General features: G+C 43.4%; 1 protein-coding gene across 2 annotated transcripts in view; it reads right to left on the bottom strand.

Moving 5' to 3' along the window:
- acaca (acetyl-CoA carboxylase alpha) overlaps positions 1-18,014 on the bottom strand; it is a 222,738-nt gene that overhangs the window by 203,088 nt on the left and 1,636 nt on the right. For both annotated transcript variants that reach the window (XM_078422758.1, XM_078422759.1), the window contains exon 2: positions 11,503-11,777. In XM_078422758.1, coding sequence (XP_078278884.1) covers positions 11,503-11,735 — 233 coding nt within the window. In that variant the 5' untranslated portion in view covers positions 11,736-11,777. The remainder of the gene's footprint in view (positions 1-11,502; positions 11,778-18,014) is intronic.

The following is an 18,014-nucleotide window of genomic DNA, read 5'->3' as shown; positions in this document are numbered from 1 at the left end:
GCCCTTTGCTGGAATACACATGCTTTGCAGGCTTCACGTCCATCGGAATGCTAACCTTGAATAAAACACCTTCCATAGTTTAATCGTTTACCATATGAGTTTTTACATGAAGCAGGGCACTGAATAAATAGAGCTTTCAGGGCAGGAAGAAAAGTGAAATCATTTCTAAGTGCCTGATCAATTAATAAGGGAACGGTTATTTGAAGGGTGCTGCATCCTTGGCATCGGTAGAATGAGCATTGCAGATTCCGAACAAACCTGCGTCTCGGCATCCAGGACTCTTAGAGGGACGACAACAGTCACACAATGGCTGCAAGGTTTAGAACTTAACTCATTCAGCGACAAGCAGACATGCACTTCACATTTTTATTCTGTAACACAATCACTTACTAACCGCCGCAGTAAGTAGTATATAATCCTCTGGTTCTCCCCTCCAGACTCGTCCATGATTAGTCGAGAGTGTCACCAGCTTCCAGACTCAGAAAAATTGTACCATGATTTACCGATTGCAGTTAGTCAGCCTGAAGATAAAATATTTTACTTTTGACGAGTAAGTCCCATTGCACCGATATTGTTTTCCCTGCATCTCTGGATGAACGTTGCTGCTTTAATAACCAACTCTGGCTCTCATTCAAACCCACGCTCATACAGCAAATGGCTATAACTTAAAATAATGACGCAGTCTGTCTGCTACAGCCATGTCAGAGCTGAGCGGGGCTAGTGACGTTCCAAAGAACTTTATAGCTCTGACAAAAAAAAATAACCATTGGCTTTTGCTGCCAATTACAGCTCTGCCTCTTCCAACTAATTAATTCACATCTTGGACAAGTACAAATCAAACATCAGGCTACAATGCAAAATCAAGGAACTGCAGATGCTGGTTTACCAAGGAAAGACACAAAGTGCTGGAGTAACTCAGCAGGTCAGGCAGCATTCCTGGAGAACATGGACAGGTGACGTATCGGGTCGAGACCCTTCTTCAGACTCAGGTTACAATGAAGTCGTCATGTTCAAGCTAATTTCATTCCATAAACACGACTTATCAGGATATCGTGGATCAGAAGTGGAGCCGGCACATAAGCTAAACTATTACACAGTAAGAGAAATAGGAAGGCACTGGCCTATTCGCTTACTGCGACGATACAATACTTCAACTTGAACTTGTACTTTATCATTGAAGATAGACACAAAATGCTGGAGTAACTCAGTGGGTTAGGCAGCATCTCTGGAGAAAAGGAGGTGACTTTCAGTTTGAAGAAGGGTTCCGACCCGAAATGTCACCTATTCCTTCTCTCCAGAGATGCTGCCTGACCCTCTGAGTTACTCCAGCACTTTGTGTCTATCTTCAGTGTAAACCAGCACCTGCAGTTCCTTCCCACACACTATACTATCATTAATGGCAGAAAACATTTCTCACTTCAGAGTGCATATAGCAACATGCAGGCCATTTAGCCTGACAACCATGTTCCACGATACAGTGAGATTGTGGCTGATGTGTGTTCCAACACATTAAACCTCTTTTCCTCCATCCTTTAATTTTTGTTCACCATATTTTTTTGATCATAGAATTAAAGTTAATCTGCCAATTGCACTTTATATAATGGAGTTCCGAACTTTTACCACTGTGTGGAAAAAGTCTTCCCTCATTTCAGCACTGTCGGTTGAGCTGTAGGTCCCAAAAGAGCTGAAGGTCCCGGGTTTCTGAAGAGCTTTTTATCATACCTTCGTACATGAGACAATAATGCCTCATTAACAATGACTTCTGCTGACAATGTCTTGTGTATGTTGAAGTGAATGGTGCCCAACCTCTCTCACCACGATGGCAAGGTACCAGTCACTTAGTAACCTCTCTCAGCAAGAGAGGACCGAAATCGAGAGGTTGTCAGGGGCTGGCGGCCTAGGCTGACACAATGCTGCTGCCACACAGCTCCACTCAGTTGGGTTTGCTCCTGCCCTGCAATATTGTGTGTGCTCCCTGGTGCTGCACGGAGTTCCCATGGGAGTTCCAGTTTCCTCCCACATCACAAAGATACACTGGTTGGCAACTGTAAATTACCCCAGGTGGAGGTGGGTGATCAGAGGAAACAAGGTGGAGCTGATGGTCATAAGGAATGTACTCTTGCACATAATGCTCTTAATGTCCTGCAGAATAACCTATTCCTATTTTAGTTTTAATTACTAAGCTATATCACTTCAATAACTTTCCCTGTTATTTGCCGTCTATGCATGCTGGCCTTTTGTGAATCATGTGCCAACGGCATGGTGGCGCAGCGGTAGAGTTGCTGCCTTACAGCGAATGCAGCGCCTGAGACTCAGGTTCGATCCTGACTACGGGCGGCGTCTGTACGGAGTTCGTACGTTCTCCCCGTGACCTGCGTGGGTTTTCTCCGAGATCTTCGGTTTCCTCCCACACTCCAAAGACGTACAGGTATGTAGGTTAATTGACTGGGTAAAATGTAAAAATTGTCCCTAGTGTGTGCAGGGTAGTGTTAATGTGCGGGGATCGCTGGGCGGCGCGGACTCGGTGGGCTGAAGGGCCTGTTTCCGCGCTGTATCTCTAAATCTAAAAACACACCCAGATCACTCCGCATCACAGAGCTCTCTGGGACAAAATGCAGAGACCTCACTAGCTTGCTTGAGGGCGGTAGTAATGCAGCTGGTAGAATGGCTGCCTCACAGCACTGGAAACCAGAGTTCAATCCTGCCCTCGGGTGCTGTCTGTGTGGAGATTGCACATGGAAATTCTCTGTGACCACATGGATTTCATCCGAGTGCTTTGGTTTCCTCCCACATCCCAAAGACGTGCGGGTTGGTAGGTTAATTGTTGTTTGTACCAGTGTGAACCGGTGATCGATGGTTGGTGTGGTCAGCGCGGAGTCGATCGGCCGAAGGACATGTTTATGTGCTGTATCTTTAAAAACCTAATTATTTTCCAGCATTGCAGGCGCACATCTTTCATTCCATTATTATTTATTTTCAGAGTAATCCACTGAGATTTGTAATGTTTGCTTGCTGTTTTCTACCATCCTGGATTGTCCCAGGAGAATGTAAAGATCTAGCACCAACAGGGTTCTATGAAAGCCAAACAATCCTGGGCTCAATAAAGCCTTTCCAAATCTGTTATTTCAAGTCCCATTCCCATAGTGCAGTACTGGCTGGTTTCATGGTCATAGTGTATTTTAATAAATTCACAGCTGTACCCAATATCTCAGCTAATTTTATAAAATGCAGCTAAATAAGTCTGCAAATGTTTGGGGTTCTCCTGCACCATCTCCAACTCTCCACAGAAGTATAACTATTCATCCAGATCGAAGGTTGATAAGAAAGTAAGCAAAAGGGCACAGTTTTACAGCAAGAATTGAAGGATTTAAAGAAGACATGGGAGTCAAATCTTTCATTTTAGGGTGGTGAGAGAATGGAACCAGGTACCAAAGGAAGTGGAAGAGGCAGGGACAATGTTTTATAGACATATGGACAAGACATGGATTTGGGGATTTTGTTTTGCACTAATGTTCTTTTTTGAATTTAAGGTTTTTATCGCTTTATTTTATCTAGGAATACTATGTTTATGGACTTGTTATGCTGCTGCAAGTAAGAATTTCATTGGTTCCTTTTTGGTGGCCATCTGACAATTAAACGGTTAAGATGGACGTGGCCCAAATGCAGACAAATGGGATGAGCTCAGGACGGGAACATGGTTAGCACAAACGAATTGGGCCAAAGGGCCTGCTTATGTACTGTATAACTGACAAGTCTGAAGAAAGAGTATGCTAACTCAACCCCTCCCCATGCACAGCTAATAAATGCAGAATGGCAAGGACAGCTTTATCTGACGTTAGGTAATTACATCTGCTGCAAATGTCTTGTACATGTCAAAGAAGTGGTACTGTTTTCCTGTCCAACATCTCACATCACAAATGCTGAGGTACTGGATATTCGCTCAGCAAACTGGACCCCAACAACTAATAAGTTCAGATGAGAGGACTAAAAACGCATACCGGGCTTTATTCCTTGGAGTGAAGGAGACTGAGGGGTGATCTTACGGAGGTGTGTAAAATCATGAGGGGAATGTATAGGGTAAAAGCACACTCTTTTACCCAAGGTAGAGAATCAAGAATCAGATGTTTAAGATGAGAGGATCAAGACTTAAGAACCTAAGGAGCACATGTTTTCCATTCAGAGGGTGGTGGGTGCATGGAATGAGCTGCGAAGAAAGGTATAGGAACTGTAAATGCTGGTTTATACTGAAGATAAAAGAGTGCTGGAGATACTCAGTGGTTCAGGCAGATGCTGCCTGTTACACCAGCATTTTGTGTCTATGTTCGCTAGAAAAGGTAGTTGACAGCATTTACTATAACAGCATTTAAAAAGCACTTGGACAGGTACACGAATAGGAAATTTTTGAGTGATATGGACAAATCGGACTAACCAGGAAGGGACATCTTGGTGGCTGAAGGGCCTATTTCCATGCTGTGTGATTCATTTTCACGATAGAAACATAGAAAAATAGGTGCAGGAGTAGGCCATTCGGCCCTTCGAGCCAGCACCGGCATTCAATACGATCATGGCTGATCACCTAAAATCAGTACCTTGTTCCTGCTTTTTCCGCTCAATTCCTTTAGCCCTAAGAGCTAAATCTAACTCTCTCTTGAAAACATCCAGTGAATTGGCCTCCATTGCCTTCTGCAGCAGAGAATTCCACAGATTCACAACTTTCCACATCTCAGTCCTAAATGGCCTACTCCTTATTCTTAAAACTGTGACGCCTGGTTCTGGACTCCCCCAACATCGGAAACATTTTTCCTGCATCTAGCCTGTCCAATGTTTTAAGAATTTCTTATGTTTCTATAAGATCCTCTCTCATCCTTCTAAATTCCAGTGAATACAAGCCCAGTCGACCCATTCTTTCATCATGTCAGTCCCGCCATCCCAGGAATTAACCTGATAGTTGTAACTCATATCCAGTGCTGAGTGCAGTTCCTGTTCTCTGCTGTGCCATCAGAGAGGGATGCCATACTAACACGCCTCCATTTCAACACCCCTTCCCATGCCCACTTTTCTGCCCTCAATCGTCTCTGCATCTCTCAAGTCTAAAGATTCCACTGCTAGCCCTCGTGCCCTCACTCCTCATTCTTGTGCTTTAGCCTCCACTTTCAACCTCCCTCACCCCATCAGCCCCCCACTTTTCTCCTTCCCTATCCGCTTCCACCTATCACCTTCCTGCCTGTCTCCCAAATCCACCCCTAACTCTCCCCGCCACCTAGTTCCATCTGCCCATCGTTCAAACAATTTGATCATTGCCACGGTTACATTTTTAGCTGAAAGATTCATTTGTTCAGCTCTATCTATAAATGCCATGCTTTTATACAACCACACATGCACACATTGAAATACCACTCGGCACTAGTTTTTTTATTGTCACGTGTACCAAGAAACAATGAAAAACTTTGTTTGCATACTCTCCAATCAAATCTAATCATACTAGACGAGAACTTTCAAGCCATGCCAAGGACAACAGGTCATGCAAAGGGAAAAATACCAGTGTGCAGAATATAGTGTTATAGCATGAACGCTTTACAGGTACAGAGATTCGGTCTAATATCTGCAATGAGTTAGGTTGGAAGATGGAAACTACACCCTAACTACCCCGAGTAACAAAATGAAATCCCAGCTTCACTTAAAAGGAATGAAAAGAATCTTCTAGGTGTCAGGTAGCCACAAAATGCTGAAGAAGGGTCTCGACCCGAAACGTCACCCATTCCTTCTCTCCAGAGATGCTGCCTGTCCCGCTGAGTTACTCCAGCATTTTGTGTCTACTTTCGATTTAAACCGGCACCTGCAGTTCTTTCCTACACTTCTAGGTGTCAGTACCAGCTTTTCCTTCAATGATACATCAGGATTATGTGAAAAAAACAGAATATGTTACACAAAGATGAAATGTTGGAAAATGTTGCATTGGAGGGAAAGGACTGGCGATGTTTCAAGTCGGGACCCTTCTTTATCAAAGTCAAAGTCAAAGTCAACTTTATTGTCAATTTCCAGTTAGTTTACACAGACAGAAAATCGAAATACCGTTTCCCACAATCCCGAGGAATAAAGTGCATTAAATTAAGTTAAAATTAAAAAGGCACAGCAAACAACAATCAATATAAAATATAGTCACTTCAATGAAAAAAAGATGAAGATGAATATATTACAATAAAAAAATAATGAATGAATTATGAATAAAGAACTGCAAATGCTGCAATCTTGAGTAAAACATTTTTTAAAAGTCTGAGTTGCACAGTACAAAAGTGTTGGGCAGAAAGCCGTTTCCATGCTCTAAGAGTCTATGACTCTAATCCCTCCTTGTTTGATCACATAGCACACAGGAAGATAATAACCAATTCAGGTGAAGGGCGTGCAGCGTAGGTTTACTAGGTTAATTCCCGGAATGGCGGGACTGTCATATATTGAAAGACTGGAGCGACTAGGCTTAAACACACTGGAATTTAGAAGGATGAGAGGGGATCTTATCGAAACGTATAAAAATATTAAGGGGTTACAGATGTTAGAGGCAGAAAACATGTTCCCAATGTTGGGGAAGTCCAGAACAAGGGACCACAGTTTAAGAATAAGGGGTAGGCCATTTAGAACGTAGATAAGGAAAAACTTTTTCAGTCAGAGAGTTGTGAATCTGTGGAATTCTCTGCCTCAGAAGGCAGTGGATGCCAATTCTTTGAATGCATTCAAGAGAGAGCTAGATAGAGCTCTTAAGGATAGCGGAGTCAGGGGGTATGGGGATAAGGCAGGAACGGGGTACTGATTGAGAATGGTCAGCCATGATCACATTGAATGGCGGTGCTGGCTCGAAGGGCCGAATGGCCTACTCCTGCACCTATTGTCTAAAAGTTCTCCTCGCACTTGCAACATATTTCACAGGCAGACACTACCAAGTGCCAATAACTACATTCAGGTTGAGGGATCAGTCAGCAGATGACCTGTGTGTTGAAGTGCTGGAGTTTTGCCATAGGAAGAGATACTGTAGTCAATAGATAAACTGGTCATCAGCGAACGACCTGTGTATCTCTACTGACTACAGTATCTTTTTCTATCGTTAACTTAAATGAGAATTGGCAAAGCTCTAGCACTTCAATACATCCCATTAACAGTTTAGGTAAATATCATCTCTGGTTCAATGGCATCAGTTCCAGGCTCATGTCATGAACTTGAGCACATGACCTAGTTGCTATTTCAGTGCTGTTCTGACACAGCGATAAGAAATTAATCTACATAAATCCACAATAATCCCCTTGCACGTACAAAAAACCCCCACAAAGTGCTGGAGTAACTCAGTGGGTCCGGCAGCATCTCTGGAAGACATGGACAGATGACATTTTGGGTCAGGACCCTTCTTCTGACACAAAAACCGCATTGATGATTTATCAATGAATTTTGCTAACCCCAGTCATTTATAGTGTTTGAAATGTTGGTGCAGGGTTTTGCATGCCCTATTCTGGGGTCAAATGACCTTGATAGTCTTGCGATACCCCAAATTTGTTTCTCGCTAATATTGCAACGAGTATGACTCAGGCACAGCACGGTGGCGCAGCGGTAGATTTGCTGCCTTACAGCACCAGAGACCCGGGTTCAATCCTAACTGGGGGTGCTGTCTGTACGGAGTGGGTTTTCTCCAGGTGGTCCAGTTTCCTCCCACATTCCAAAGACATACAGGTTTGTAGGTTCATTGGTTTTGGTAAAGTTTGTAAATTGTCCTTAGTGTGTGCAGGATAGTATTAGTGCACAGGGATCGCTGGTCGGCACGGACGCAGTGGGCTGAAGGACCAGTCTCCACGTTGTATCTCAAACTAAATTGGTCTTTGTAAGTTACAAATTGTAAAGGGCTCACGTTGTCGACCTCCCCGTGGTGAGCCCTGTCAACTGACCTCAGTCAGGCGAAGGACAACAAACAGAGACAGCAGAAGCAGCTTCATAACTTCTGTTGCCTCAAACGCAAGAAGAAGACAAATTGTAACTGGTGTTGTTCACTTCAAGGAGAACCAACTTTTAAATCTGTCACAAGAAATAAATGAAATCAACGTAGTTCCACGTTCACGGACGAGGAAAAGTTTAAAAAAAAACGAAAGCAACAGACACATGACAAAAGAGGTATCCTAGAAAACCACCTCCACTCAAGCTTCACAGTAAAGCATCTTCTTATTAAATTCGGTTCATACCTCATCAATGCAGTTTAGTTTAGTTTAGTTTAGAGATACAGCATGGAATCAGGTCCTTTGGCCCACCAAGTCCGGGCCGACCATCGATCACCTGCTCACACTAGTTCTATATTGTCCCATTTTCTCATCCACTCCCTACTCACTAATTTTCAAGGGCCAATTAACCTACAAAAGCCTGCTGAATTTGGGATGTGGGAGGAAACTCACACCGTCACAGGGAGAACACACAAGACTGCACCCTTAGTCAGGATGGAACCGGGGTCCCTGGTACTGTGAGGCAGCAACCACCAGCTGAGTATTGTGTCAGGAAGAAGAATCCTGACCCAAAATATCATCACCTTATCATCCCTTTTGGCAGAGGCAATATCATCCAGACTACTCTTCCGCAAGATAGTTCACACTGAGTGTAACCCGTAAAAATCTCAAAATGAAACTCGGGCAAGTGCCTGTGCCGGTCGTACGGTTGAAGTCAGTGCCACCCACATTCACAGAAACCTTGCCTCAGGATTCTTGTAGGTGGCTTCCATTGAGATATGCCATATGTAGCAACATTCGGAAATAAAAATAAGGCTCATTTTTCAACATGGAAACAGCATTTGATTGAATTGATCAAATGATGCCGCATGGAAACAGGCCAATATACCTGCCGAGACCACGGCAACCATCGATTGCCCGTTCACACTAGGTCTAGGTGTTTCTCGTCCACTCCCAACACACATGGGGCAATTTTACAGAAGCCAATTAACTTACAAACCTGCACATTGTATTGCTAAGGTCCAGGTATTCTGAGACTGCATGCCTTTACAGGCACCAGCTTGGCTCCTTCCTGTTGGAAGTGTCTTTTCACATAAAACCCTTCAGCACACACTGGTTTGCCTTCCAACTCCCATCGTTGCAATGTGCACTCATTCCTTGCCAATACTCCACAATGGTTTAAAGATTGTTGGTTCTACGGTAGAACGATCTTTTAAGGTGAAGTTCATAAGGCCAGAGCTAATGTGAGATATTCAACCTCAAACACTTGCTGTTCTTGTTGTAAGGGAGCATGCTAGCACCATTTTGGAATTACCACAAACCTATATTGTAATGTTATTTAAAAAAATAACTTTTCAATACTTTTAATTTTCTATGACACAGGGAGCAGATACGTTTCCCACTGTTCCCTAAGGAGTTAATGGTGGACTTTAGGAGGAGAGGAACCCTTCTTTGGACTGCAGTTTGGAGTCTGAAGAAGGATTCCGACCTGAAATGACATCCATCGTTTTCTCCAGAGACGTTGCCTGACCTGCTGAGTTACCCCGGCACTGTATGTCTAATCCCATTCTCTTATTTTACTGAAGGAAAGATCATTACTCCAATTAATACAGTGCCTTCACAGCAGTATAACAGAAAGTTGTTGGAAAGAAGTCAGCAATAAAACAACATTTGGCTTCAAACTAAATCCAACCAAATCACCACAGGTGCTGGATCCAACATTCTTTAATTACATCAACAAGGTCACCAAACAACCAAAACATTTATTAATTAGCTTTGAGAAATCAGATAATCAGACAATGCATCACGATTTAAAAGTTTAAGACAAACCAGGTAGTTCCTGATGGCCACCATAAAAAGCAAACTCATGTCAGTAAGAGTTGCTCTTTGAACTCATGTATTATCAAGAGACAGATCGCATATTTACAACATATCTGGCTTTATTGATCGATTGAGAAAACTTTACTGATTGCTTTGATGTGCAAATTATTAGAGATGCAAGAATAATTATCCAGATAAGTGGGACATCCAATCTCCTACTTTTTTAGAGTGAGGGAGGAAACCACAGCACCCGGAGAAAACCCACGTGGTCACAGGGAGAACATACCAACACTGTGCAGACAGCACAACATAGTCAGGATCGAACCCGGGTCTCGGCGTTGTAAGACAGCAACTCTACCACTGCTCCACTGTGCTGCTGAGTTTCCTTATATGCTGACTCATCACCACCCACAATTCGGCCAACCACAGTGGCGTTGTCGGCAAATTTGCAGATGGCATTGGAGCTGTGCTTAGCCACACCGTCATGGGTGCGAATAGAATAGACCAGAGTGCTAAGTATGTAGTTGAAGGTGCACCCATGCGAATGGTCAGTGACCCGGAGATGTTGCTACTGATCTGCACTAATTGAATATGCCAGAGGAAGTCAAAGATCCAGTTGCAAAGGGTTAGAGGAAATGCTCAGTTTTTAGATAACAAACCTTTCTAGTTTCTGTCAATGCTAACTCAGCCACCTTTAACAAATACACGACTGATACTGCCTGATCTGCACAATATTTCCAATATTCTCTTTTGTTTCAGATTTCCTGCAACTGCTTGCAGTTATAGAGTCATAGTGTGGAAACGTCCCATCGGCCCAATTTGCCCACACCCACAAAGATGTCCCATCTACACTTGTCCCACCTGCTTGAGTTTGGCTCGTATCCCTCTAAACTTATCCTAACCTTGTACCTGTCTAAATGTTCCTTCAACATTGCAGTTGCCGTGTTTTTCTTTGGTATTTTTCTTCTTCCTCTCTAATGACACCAATTCACCCATCAAGTGCAAGGCACAAGGACATGGAAGTCTGAAGAAGGGTCTCGACCCGAAACGTCACCCATTCCTTCTCTCCCGAGATGCTGCCTGACCTGCTGAGTTACTCCAGCATTTTGTGAATAAATCGATTTGTACCAGCATCTGCAGTTATTTTCTTATACAAGGACATGGTGTTACCTGGAACAACCTTGGTGTCCCCACTATCACACACATTCTTTTTGTTCTCTCCACCTCTCACCGCTCTTTGTAACTTAAAACATTTGGGTTTTCACTTTTCCTGTTCTGATAAAGGGTCATCATCCAAAACATTAAATTTGTTTCTTAACCTGACGATTTTGAACACTTTTCATTAGGGGCAAAACCAACTAATGCAGGCCCTTAACCCTGCCTCGATTAGCTGATCCCTGGAGCATGCGTATATCAGGCATCGCTCATAACAATTAGGACAAAGACTGGACCTTGAAAATGGCACCAAAACCTGGCGCCTTTTGCATGCCGGCTCAGTGGACTATTTCAGTACACCTTGTTAATTGGGGATGTGCTAAGATATGGCAATACTGTACTGGACTGTATGTAAGAAAATAATTTCACTGTGCATTTGCACATATGACAATAAAGCACTATTGAACCATCAACACATCTAAAGTCCATTAAGAGGAGGTCACACCACAGAAGCAAAATGGCACAAGATATTTTACTTAAACATCTCCAGTATTACCTCATTTGTGGAGAAAAAACATCGTTGCTCATCCCCAGATCAGACAGACTGTCAGAATTTACAGAGGAGGGTGATAATGACCGCTCCTTGTCTTCCATAATATCCGACTTGCTGCCGCTCATTCCGATCTCATCCTCCGAGTTGTCCTCGGACACGGAGCCAATAATGAACTTGGACTGCTGGCATTTTAGCGGCAGTTGAGGGAGTTGGGTCACTGGATCTTGATCCGACATTTTAGCTTGTGGTACTCAGCATTCCAGACAAAGCAATCCGAGCTGAAACAGAAAGTCAGAAAAGTTACAAGGAGTCGCAGATGCTGATTAATACACAAAGCACTGGAGTAACGCAGCAGGTCAAGCAGCATCACTGGAGAACATGGATAGGTGACATTTTGGGTCGAGAACCTTCTTCACAGCTGATTGTAGGGTGGGGGGGAGATGAAAGCCGGAAAAGGGGAGAGGCAGGACATAGCATGCTAATAGGTTGACACAGGCAAGGGGGATTTTTTGACAGGCAGATAGTTGGAACAAATGGCAGAGGTAAGAACAGCAAGTGTGAGACAAGTTTGAAGAGTTGTGAAGCCAGGGGCACTGGAGGAGGCCCAACTGGTTACCAATAGAAAGGTTGATAACTCTGCAAAGCAAACAGCCTTTGTGGCAGCTGGACAGTCTGCGACTTTTTTTCCCCTGGAGTATACGAGGTTGAGGGGCGACCTTATAGAGACATATAAAATCATGAAGAACGTAACCAAGGTGGATGGTCAGTCTTTTCCCCTCCCCCAGACTAGTGAAGTCTAAAACTTGAGGACATAGGTTTACAGCGAGAGGGAAATATTTAAAAGGAACCAGAAGGGGCAATCTTTTTCCACACAGAGGGTAGTGGGTAAGGGGAACCAGCCAGAGGAAGCTGAAGAGATGGGGATAATTACAAAGTTTAAAAGCCATTTAGATAGGAATGGTTTAGAGGGATTTGGCTCAAACACACAAATAGGATCTCAAAAATACATCTTGATCAGCATAGATGAGTTAGGCTCAATCCGGACACAGGATCTCAACCCAAAACATCAACAATTCCTGACCCTCCGCAGATGCTGCCTGATCTGTTGAATTCCTTCAACAGAATGTTTTTTACTCCAGATTATAGTATCTGCAGTCTCGTGTCACCAAAGGTAATAATACTTGGTATTACAGAGCAAACATCAGCCCTGGCAATTGCTTATTTCAATACTCGGTTTGAACACAATGCTTTGGCCAGCTTTTTCTTTATGACACACTGCCCTGCTTCTGCAGTGAAGAACTGCTAGTATGTACAGAATGTGCACTTTTACAGCCCCCACTAATTGAGCACACATCTCGTGTAACAACACGTACATTTTTTCATTAACTTTAATGTAGCAAAACCATTCCAGCATCTCATAAAGTACGAGCTGGCAAAAACAATAAATCAATCCAAAAGAAGACAAGTATTACAAGCTAGATTGCTGACAAAACTAGGATCAAAGGGATACAAAGTGCTGGAGTAACTCAGCGGGTCATGCAGCTTCCCTGGAGAACATGGAGAGGTGACATTTTGGGTCGGGACCGTTCTTCAGACTGGTTGTGGAAGGAAAGAAACCTGGGACATATAAGAGGCTTGGCAAAACTTGGTAGGTAATAGCTGAACACATGTGAAGGGGGTGGGATGATTCACACATAGTTGGACAAAGGCCAGAGATGAAAAAAACATGCGACACAAAAGGATTGAAGAGTTGCAAATTATGAAGCCAGAGTAAGGAATGTAGGGAGTTTTATTTAAATAAAGAGGTTGAGGTATTGGGGTATTTTGTGGAACATTTACAGAGAGTAGTGCACACACATATGCGAAGGAAAGGGAAGGATTGCAACATGGGCAGCAGAAGGATCATAGCACAGAAGGCCAGAAGACCATTTAGGAGAGCGTTTCCATGCTTCTTAGGTGGGTTGTAGAGTTATACAGCATGGAAAAGGCCCTTCAACCCACAGGATTTGCAGCAATGGTCAAGCACCCACCCATCCCTCATTTGATTTTTTGTTATCCCCACATTCTATATCTCTGCCCATCCAAATTCTACCACTCACCCACATATTAGAGGCAGTTTACAACAACCACTCCACATTTCAGAACAATTCCATTCTTCAGACTGCTGTCAGGGGAGAGGGAGATACATTGATAAAGAAATATAAGGTGTGAAAACAGGACAAAGGGAATGTAGAGCAAGGAAAATGTATAGGAAAATAATTGCAGATGCTGGTTCAAATTGAAGGTAGACACAAAATGCTGGAGTAACTCAGCATCTCAGGAGAGAAGAGTCGAGACCCTTCTTCATACTGATTCAGACAAAATGTATAGATCATTGATGAACATTTGATGTGATGAACATTTTCAAGAACAGACTGGAAGATTAACAATGAAAGGGAACCAGATAAATTATACAACATGCATTAGTTACTGCTGCCAATCGAAAAAGAAACATATCTGAATGGCAGCAACATTGAAAGTTTAGCATTATTGCCAAGCCAGCAGAAAAATTCTGTCAAGGACACTTTATTTTTATGTTGATAATAAAATAATCCTAAACTATCCTGATTCCAATTCACTCTCTAAATGACCTTCCAATGCATGTGCACTATCTAGCCAGCCTCACTTTCTGTGGCTCAGCAATTGGCATTGTTGGCCCACAACATATTTGCCGACAGTTCTTTGATTAACGTCATGACTGGAGGTGTGGCCAAACAATAATTTACATGTGCTTCTTCCAAGCGAGTGTACTGTGTGCAATATTTACAGTGTGCCTTCCAGCATATTGGGAGATAGAAACCAAAAGCAGATTGGGCACATGTTTAGTCCACAGGATGGAGAATTCAAGTTCAGGGTAAACCTCCTGCTGCCAACAAAGCAAAATGCAGCTCGACAATCAGCACTTCATCTTCTGTCTGAGCACATTGCAACCTTTTAGGACTTGTATCGAATATCACAATACACGATGGTGCAGTGGCACAGCGGGTAGTGCTGCTGCCTCGCAGCGCCAAAGGCCCGGGTTTGATCCTGAGCTTGGGTGCCACCTGAGTAGAGTTTGCACGTTCTCCCTGTTACAGCGTGGGTATCCTCCAGGCATGTACGTCTTGTTTTGCTAAACCACTGATTCAGGCAGTGGCACTTGTTAAGATCTTCTGAACGAGACAAGTCATTTGCATCATGACATCATGATACTGGTGACTAGTGGACTAACCACCAGCCTGACCCCAAAGCACTGGCAGTGACAGAAGCAATGCCAAGAAAATGCCACGGGTGGTGAATCTGTGGAATTCTTTACCACAGAGGGCTGTGGAGGCAATGGATATATTTAAGTCAGAGATAGATAGATTCTTGATTAGTACGGGTGTCAGAGGTTATGGGGAGAAGGCAGGAGAATGGGGTTAAGAGGGAGAGATAGATCAGCCAATGATTGAATGGCAGAGTGATGGGCCGAATGGCCTAATTCTGCTCCTATCACTTATGATCTTATGAAAATCAATATTAAAGATCTCAAAGATAACTCTTCTCAGGCAGCATCTACCAGACAACCCGATGGCCCCGACCAGCGTACCTGGATCAGGAGCCACTCTAGTATATTGAGTGCACGGACCAGACTTTAGAGTTTTTGTAAATGACACCAAAATATGGCTACGAGTATATGCAAAAAGAATTTCACTGTGCAGTGCACATATGACAATAAAGCACCAATGAACCATTGAAACAACAGGTGGACACTTTTGATGCGAATGACAAACCACAACCCAACCTCAGCAACTACAAACTACCATGGACTTTGTTTTGCTTGAACGAGGTACTTCAGTTTTGCACTATTATGGTCTGGTTACTTCATATTACTGATTATTAATATATTGTAGCACTGATGACTGTATACGTATGTGTGTTATTGCATTTATTTATTTCTGTAAAGTTGCAGCAAGAAAAAACTTCATTGTTTCTTTACTGTATGCATGACAATTAAACACTTTTTAACTAGGGGTTAAGTAATCAGTGCAAGCAATCATTGAATTGAAAGTTCTGCCAAGCATCGGGGAAATCAACTTTGCAAGCATCTCTGAAAGCCGAAGTTCAACATTAAGTATCGTATCATATTCATAAGTATAAGACATAGGAGCAAAACCATTGAGTCTGCTCCAACTTTCGATCGTGGCTGGTCTATTTTTCTCTCAGCACCATTCTCCTGCCTTTTCCCCATACCTTTGATTCCTTTACTTATAAAGAATCTATCGATCTCTGCTTTAAAAATATTCCACAGCCATTTGTGGGAATGAATTCAACAGACTAACTGCCCTTTGAGTAAAAAATTCCACCTCAACTCCATTCTAATGGTACACCCATTTATTCTGAGACGGTGCCCCGTGGTCCTAGACTTTCCCACTGCTGGAAACATCCTCTCCACATCCACTCTATCTAGGCCTTTCATTATTCAGTAGGTTTCCTGAGATTCTCCCTCATCCATCCAAACGGCAGCAAGAACAGGCCCAGAGCCATCAAACGTGCTCATAGGTTAACCAATCATTCTTGTAAAACCTCCTCTGGACCCTTTCCAACGCCAGCACATCCTTCCTCAAATATAGGGCCCCAAACAGCTCATAATATTCCAACGGTGGTCTGATACTATTCCAAAAGTGCCGCAACGGAGGGAGATGGAGCTCAAAGTGGCAATGCTTCCTCAGAAAGCTGCATGCTGCAGAAAATGCCCAAAACACAAGCAGACGCCGCTGAGACAGTTAATACTTTCAGTGACAGACACAAAGTGCTGGAATAATTCAGCGGGCCAGGCAGCATCTTTGGAGAACATGGACAGACAATGTTTCGGGTCGAGATCCTTTTTTAGACTCCAAGGTATTTCGGGCAGGAAATGGGAATGGTGATCCCAACTTGCGAAAAATCTGACTTACACTAGGGTTCACAGCAAGCCTTATGAGTGCAACTTTTAACAACCTGTGGGAATCCGTAGTCCATTCTGCAATTAATATACACAAGGAACTTCTAGCTCAATCATTAGATGCACAGCATAAACGTAGGAGCTCACCACCTTACAAACTATGCACCAGTGACCCTGTCAACTGCACTTCCTGTCTCACCTCAAAAACCATAGTAACAGAATGCCTATGAATTAGAACTCAACACTATTGATCCCTCCACCCTACATCAGGTCTGAAGAAGGGTCTCGACCCAAAACGTCACCCATTCCTTCTCTCCTGAGATGCTGCCTGACCTGCTGAGTTACTCCAGCATTTAGTGAAATAAATACCTCCACCCTACATTATTGACTCCTCAAGTCCATGGAATACATCCAACAGATAGTTAAATGTGAGGTTATCCACTTTGGTGGCAAGAACAGGAAAGCAGACTATTATCTGAATGGTGGCCGATTAGGAGAAGGGGAGATGCAACGAGACCTGGGTGTCGTGGTACACCAGTCATTGAAAGTAGGCATGCAGGTGTAGCAGGCAGTGAAGAAAGCGAATGGTATGTTGGCATTCATAGCGAGGGGATTTGAGTATAGGAGCAGGGAGGTTCTGCTGCAGTTGTACAGGGCATTGGTGAGACCACACCTGGAGTATTGCGTACAGTTTTGGTCTCCTAATCTGAGGAAAGACATTCTTGCCATAGAGGGAGTACAGAGAAGGTTCACCAGATTGATTCCTGGGATGGCAGGACTTTCATATGAAGAAAGACTGGATAGACTCGGCTTGTACTCGCTGGAATTTAGAAGATTGAGGGGGGATCTTATAGAAACTTACAAAATTCTTAAGGGGTTGGACAGGCTAGATGCAGGAAGATTGTTCCCGATGTTGGGGAAGTCCAGAACAAGGGGTCACAGTTTAAGGATAAGGGGGAAGTCTTTTAAGACCGAGATGAGGTTTTTTTTCACACAGAGAGTGGTGAATCTGTGGAATTCTCTGCCACAGAAGGTAGTTGAGGCCAGTTCATTGGCTATATTTAAGAGGGAGTTAGATGTGGCCCTTGTGGCTAAAGGGATCAGGGGGTATGGAGAGAAGGCAGGTACGGGATACTGAGTTGGATGATCAGCCATAATCATATTGAATGGCGGTGTAGGCTCGAAGGGCCGAATGGCCTACTCCTGCACCTATTTTCTATGTTTCTATGTAAACACATTTCCTCAAAGTAATTTGGTCAGGCTGCATTTAGAGTATCGTGTTCAGCTCTGACTAGGCACTGTGATGTAGGAAAGATGTTGAAGGTGGACACAAAATGCTGGGAGTAACTCAGCAGAACAGGCAGCATTTCTGGAGAGAAGGAATGGGTGATTTACACTGATTAATTTCACTGTTTGTAGGGTCTCGACCCTAAACGTCACCCATTCCTTCTCTCCTGAGATGCTGTCTGACCTGCTGAGTTACTCCAGCATTTTGTGAAATAAATACCTCCACCCTACATTATTGACTGAAGGTGTTGAAGGTGGACACAAAATGCTGGGAGTAACTCAGCAG

The sequence above is a fragment of the Rhinoraja longicauda genome, chromosome 26 (assembly GCF_053455715.1).
Source record: "Rhinoraja longicauda isolate Sanriku21f chromosome 26, sRhiLon1.1, whole genome shotgun sequence".
NCBI lineage: Eukaryota > Metazoa > Chordata > Chondrichthyes > Rajiformes > Arhynchobatidae > Rhinoraja > Rhinoraja longicauda.
Note: the sequence above shows the minus strand (reverse complement) of the source record. Positions and strands in the feature narration are given on the sequence as shown.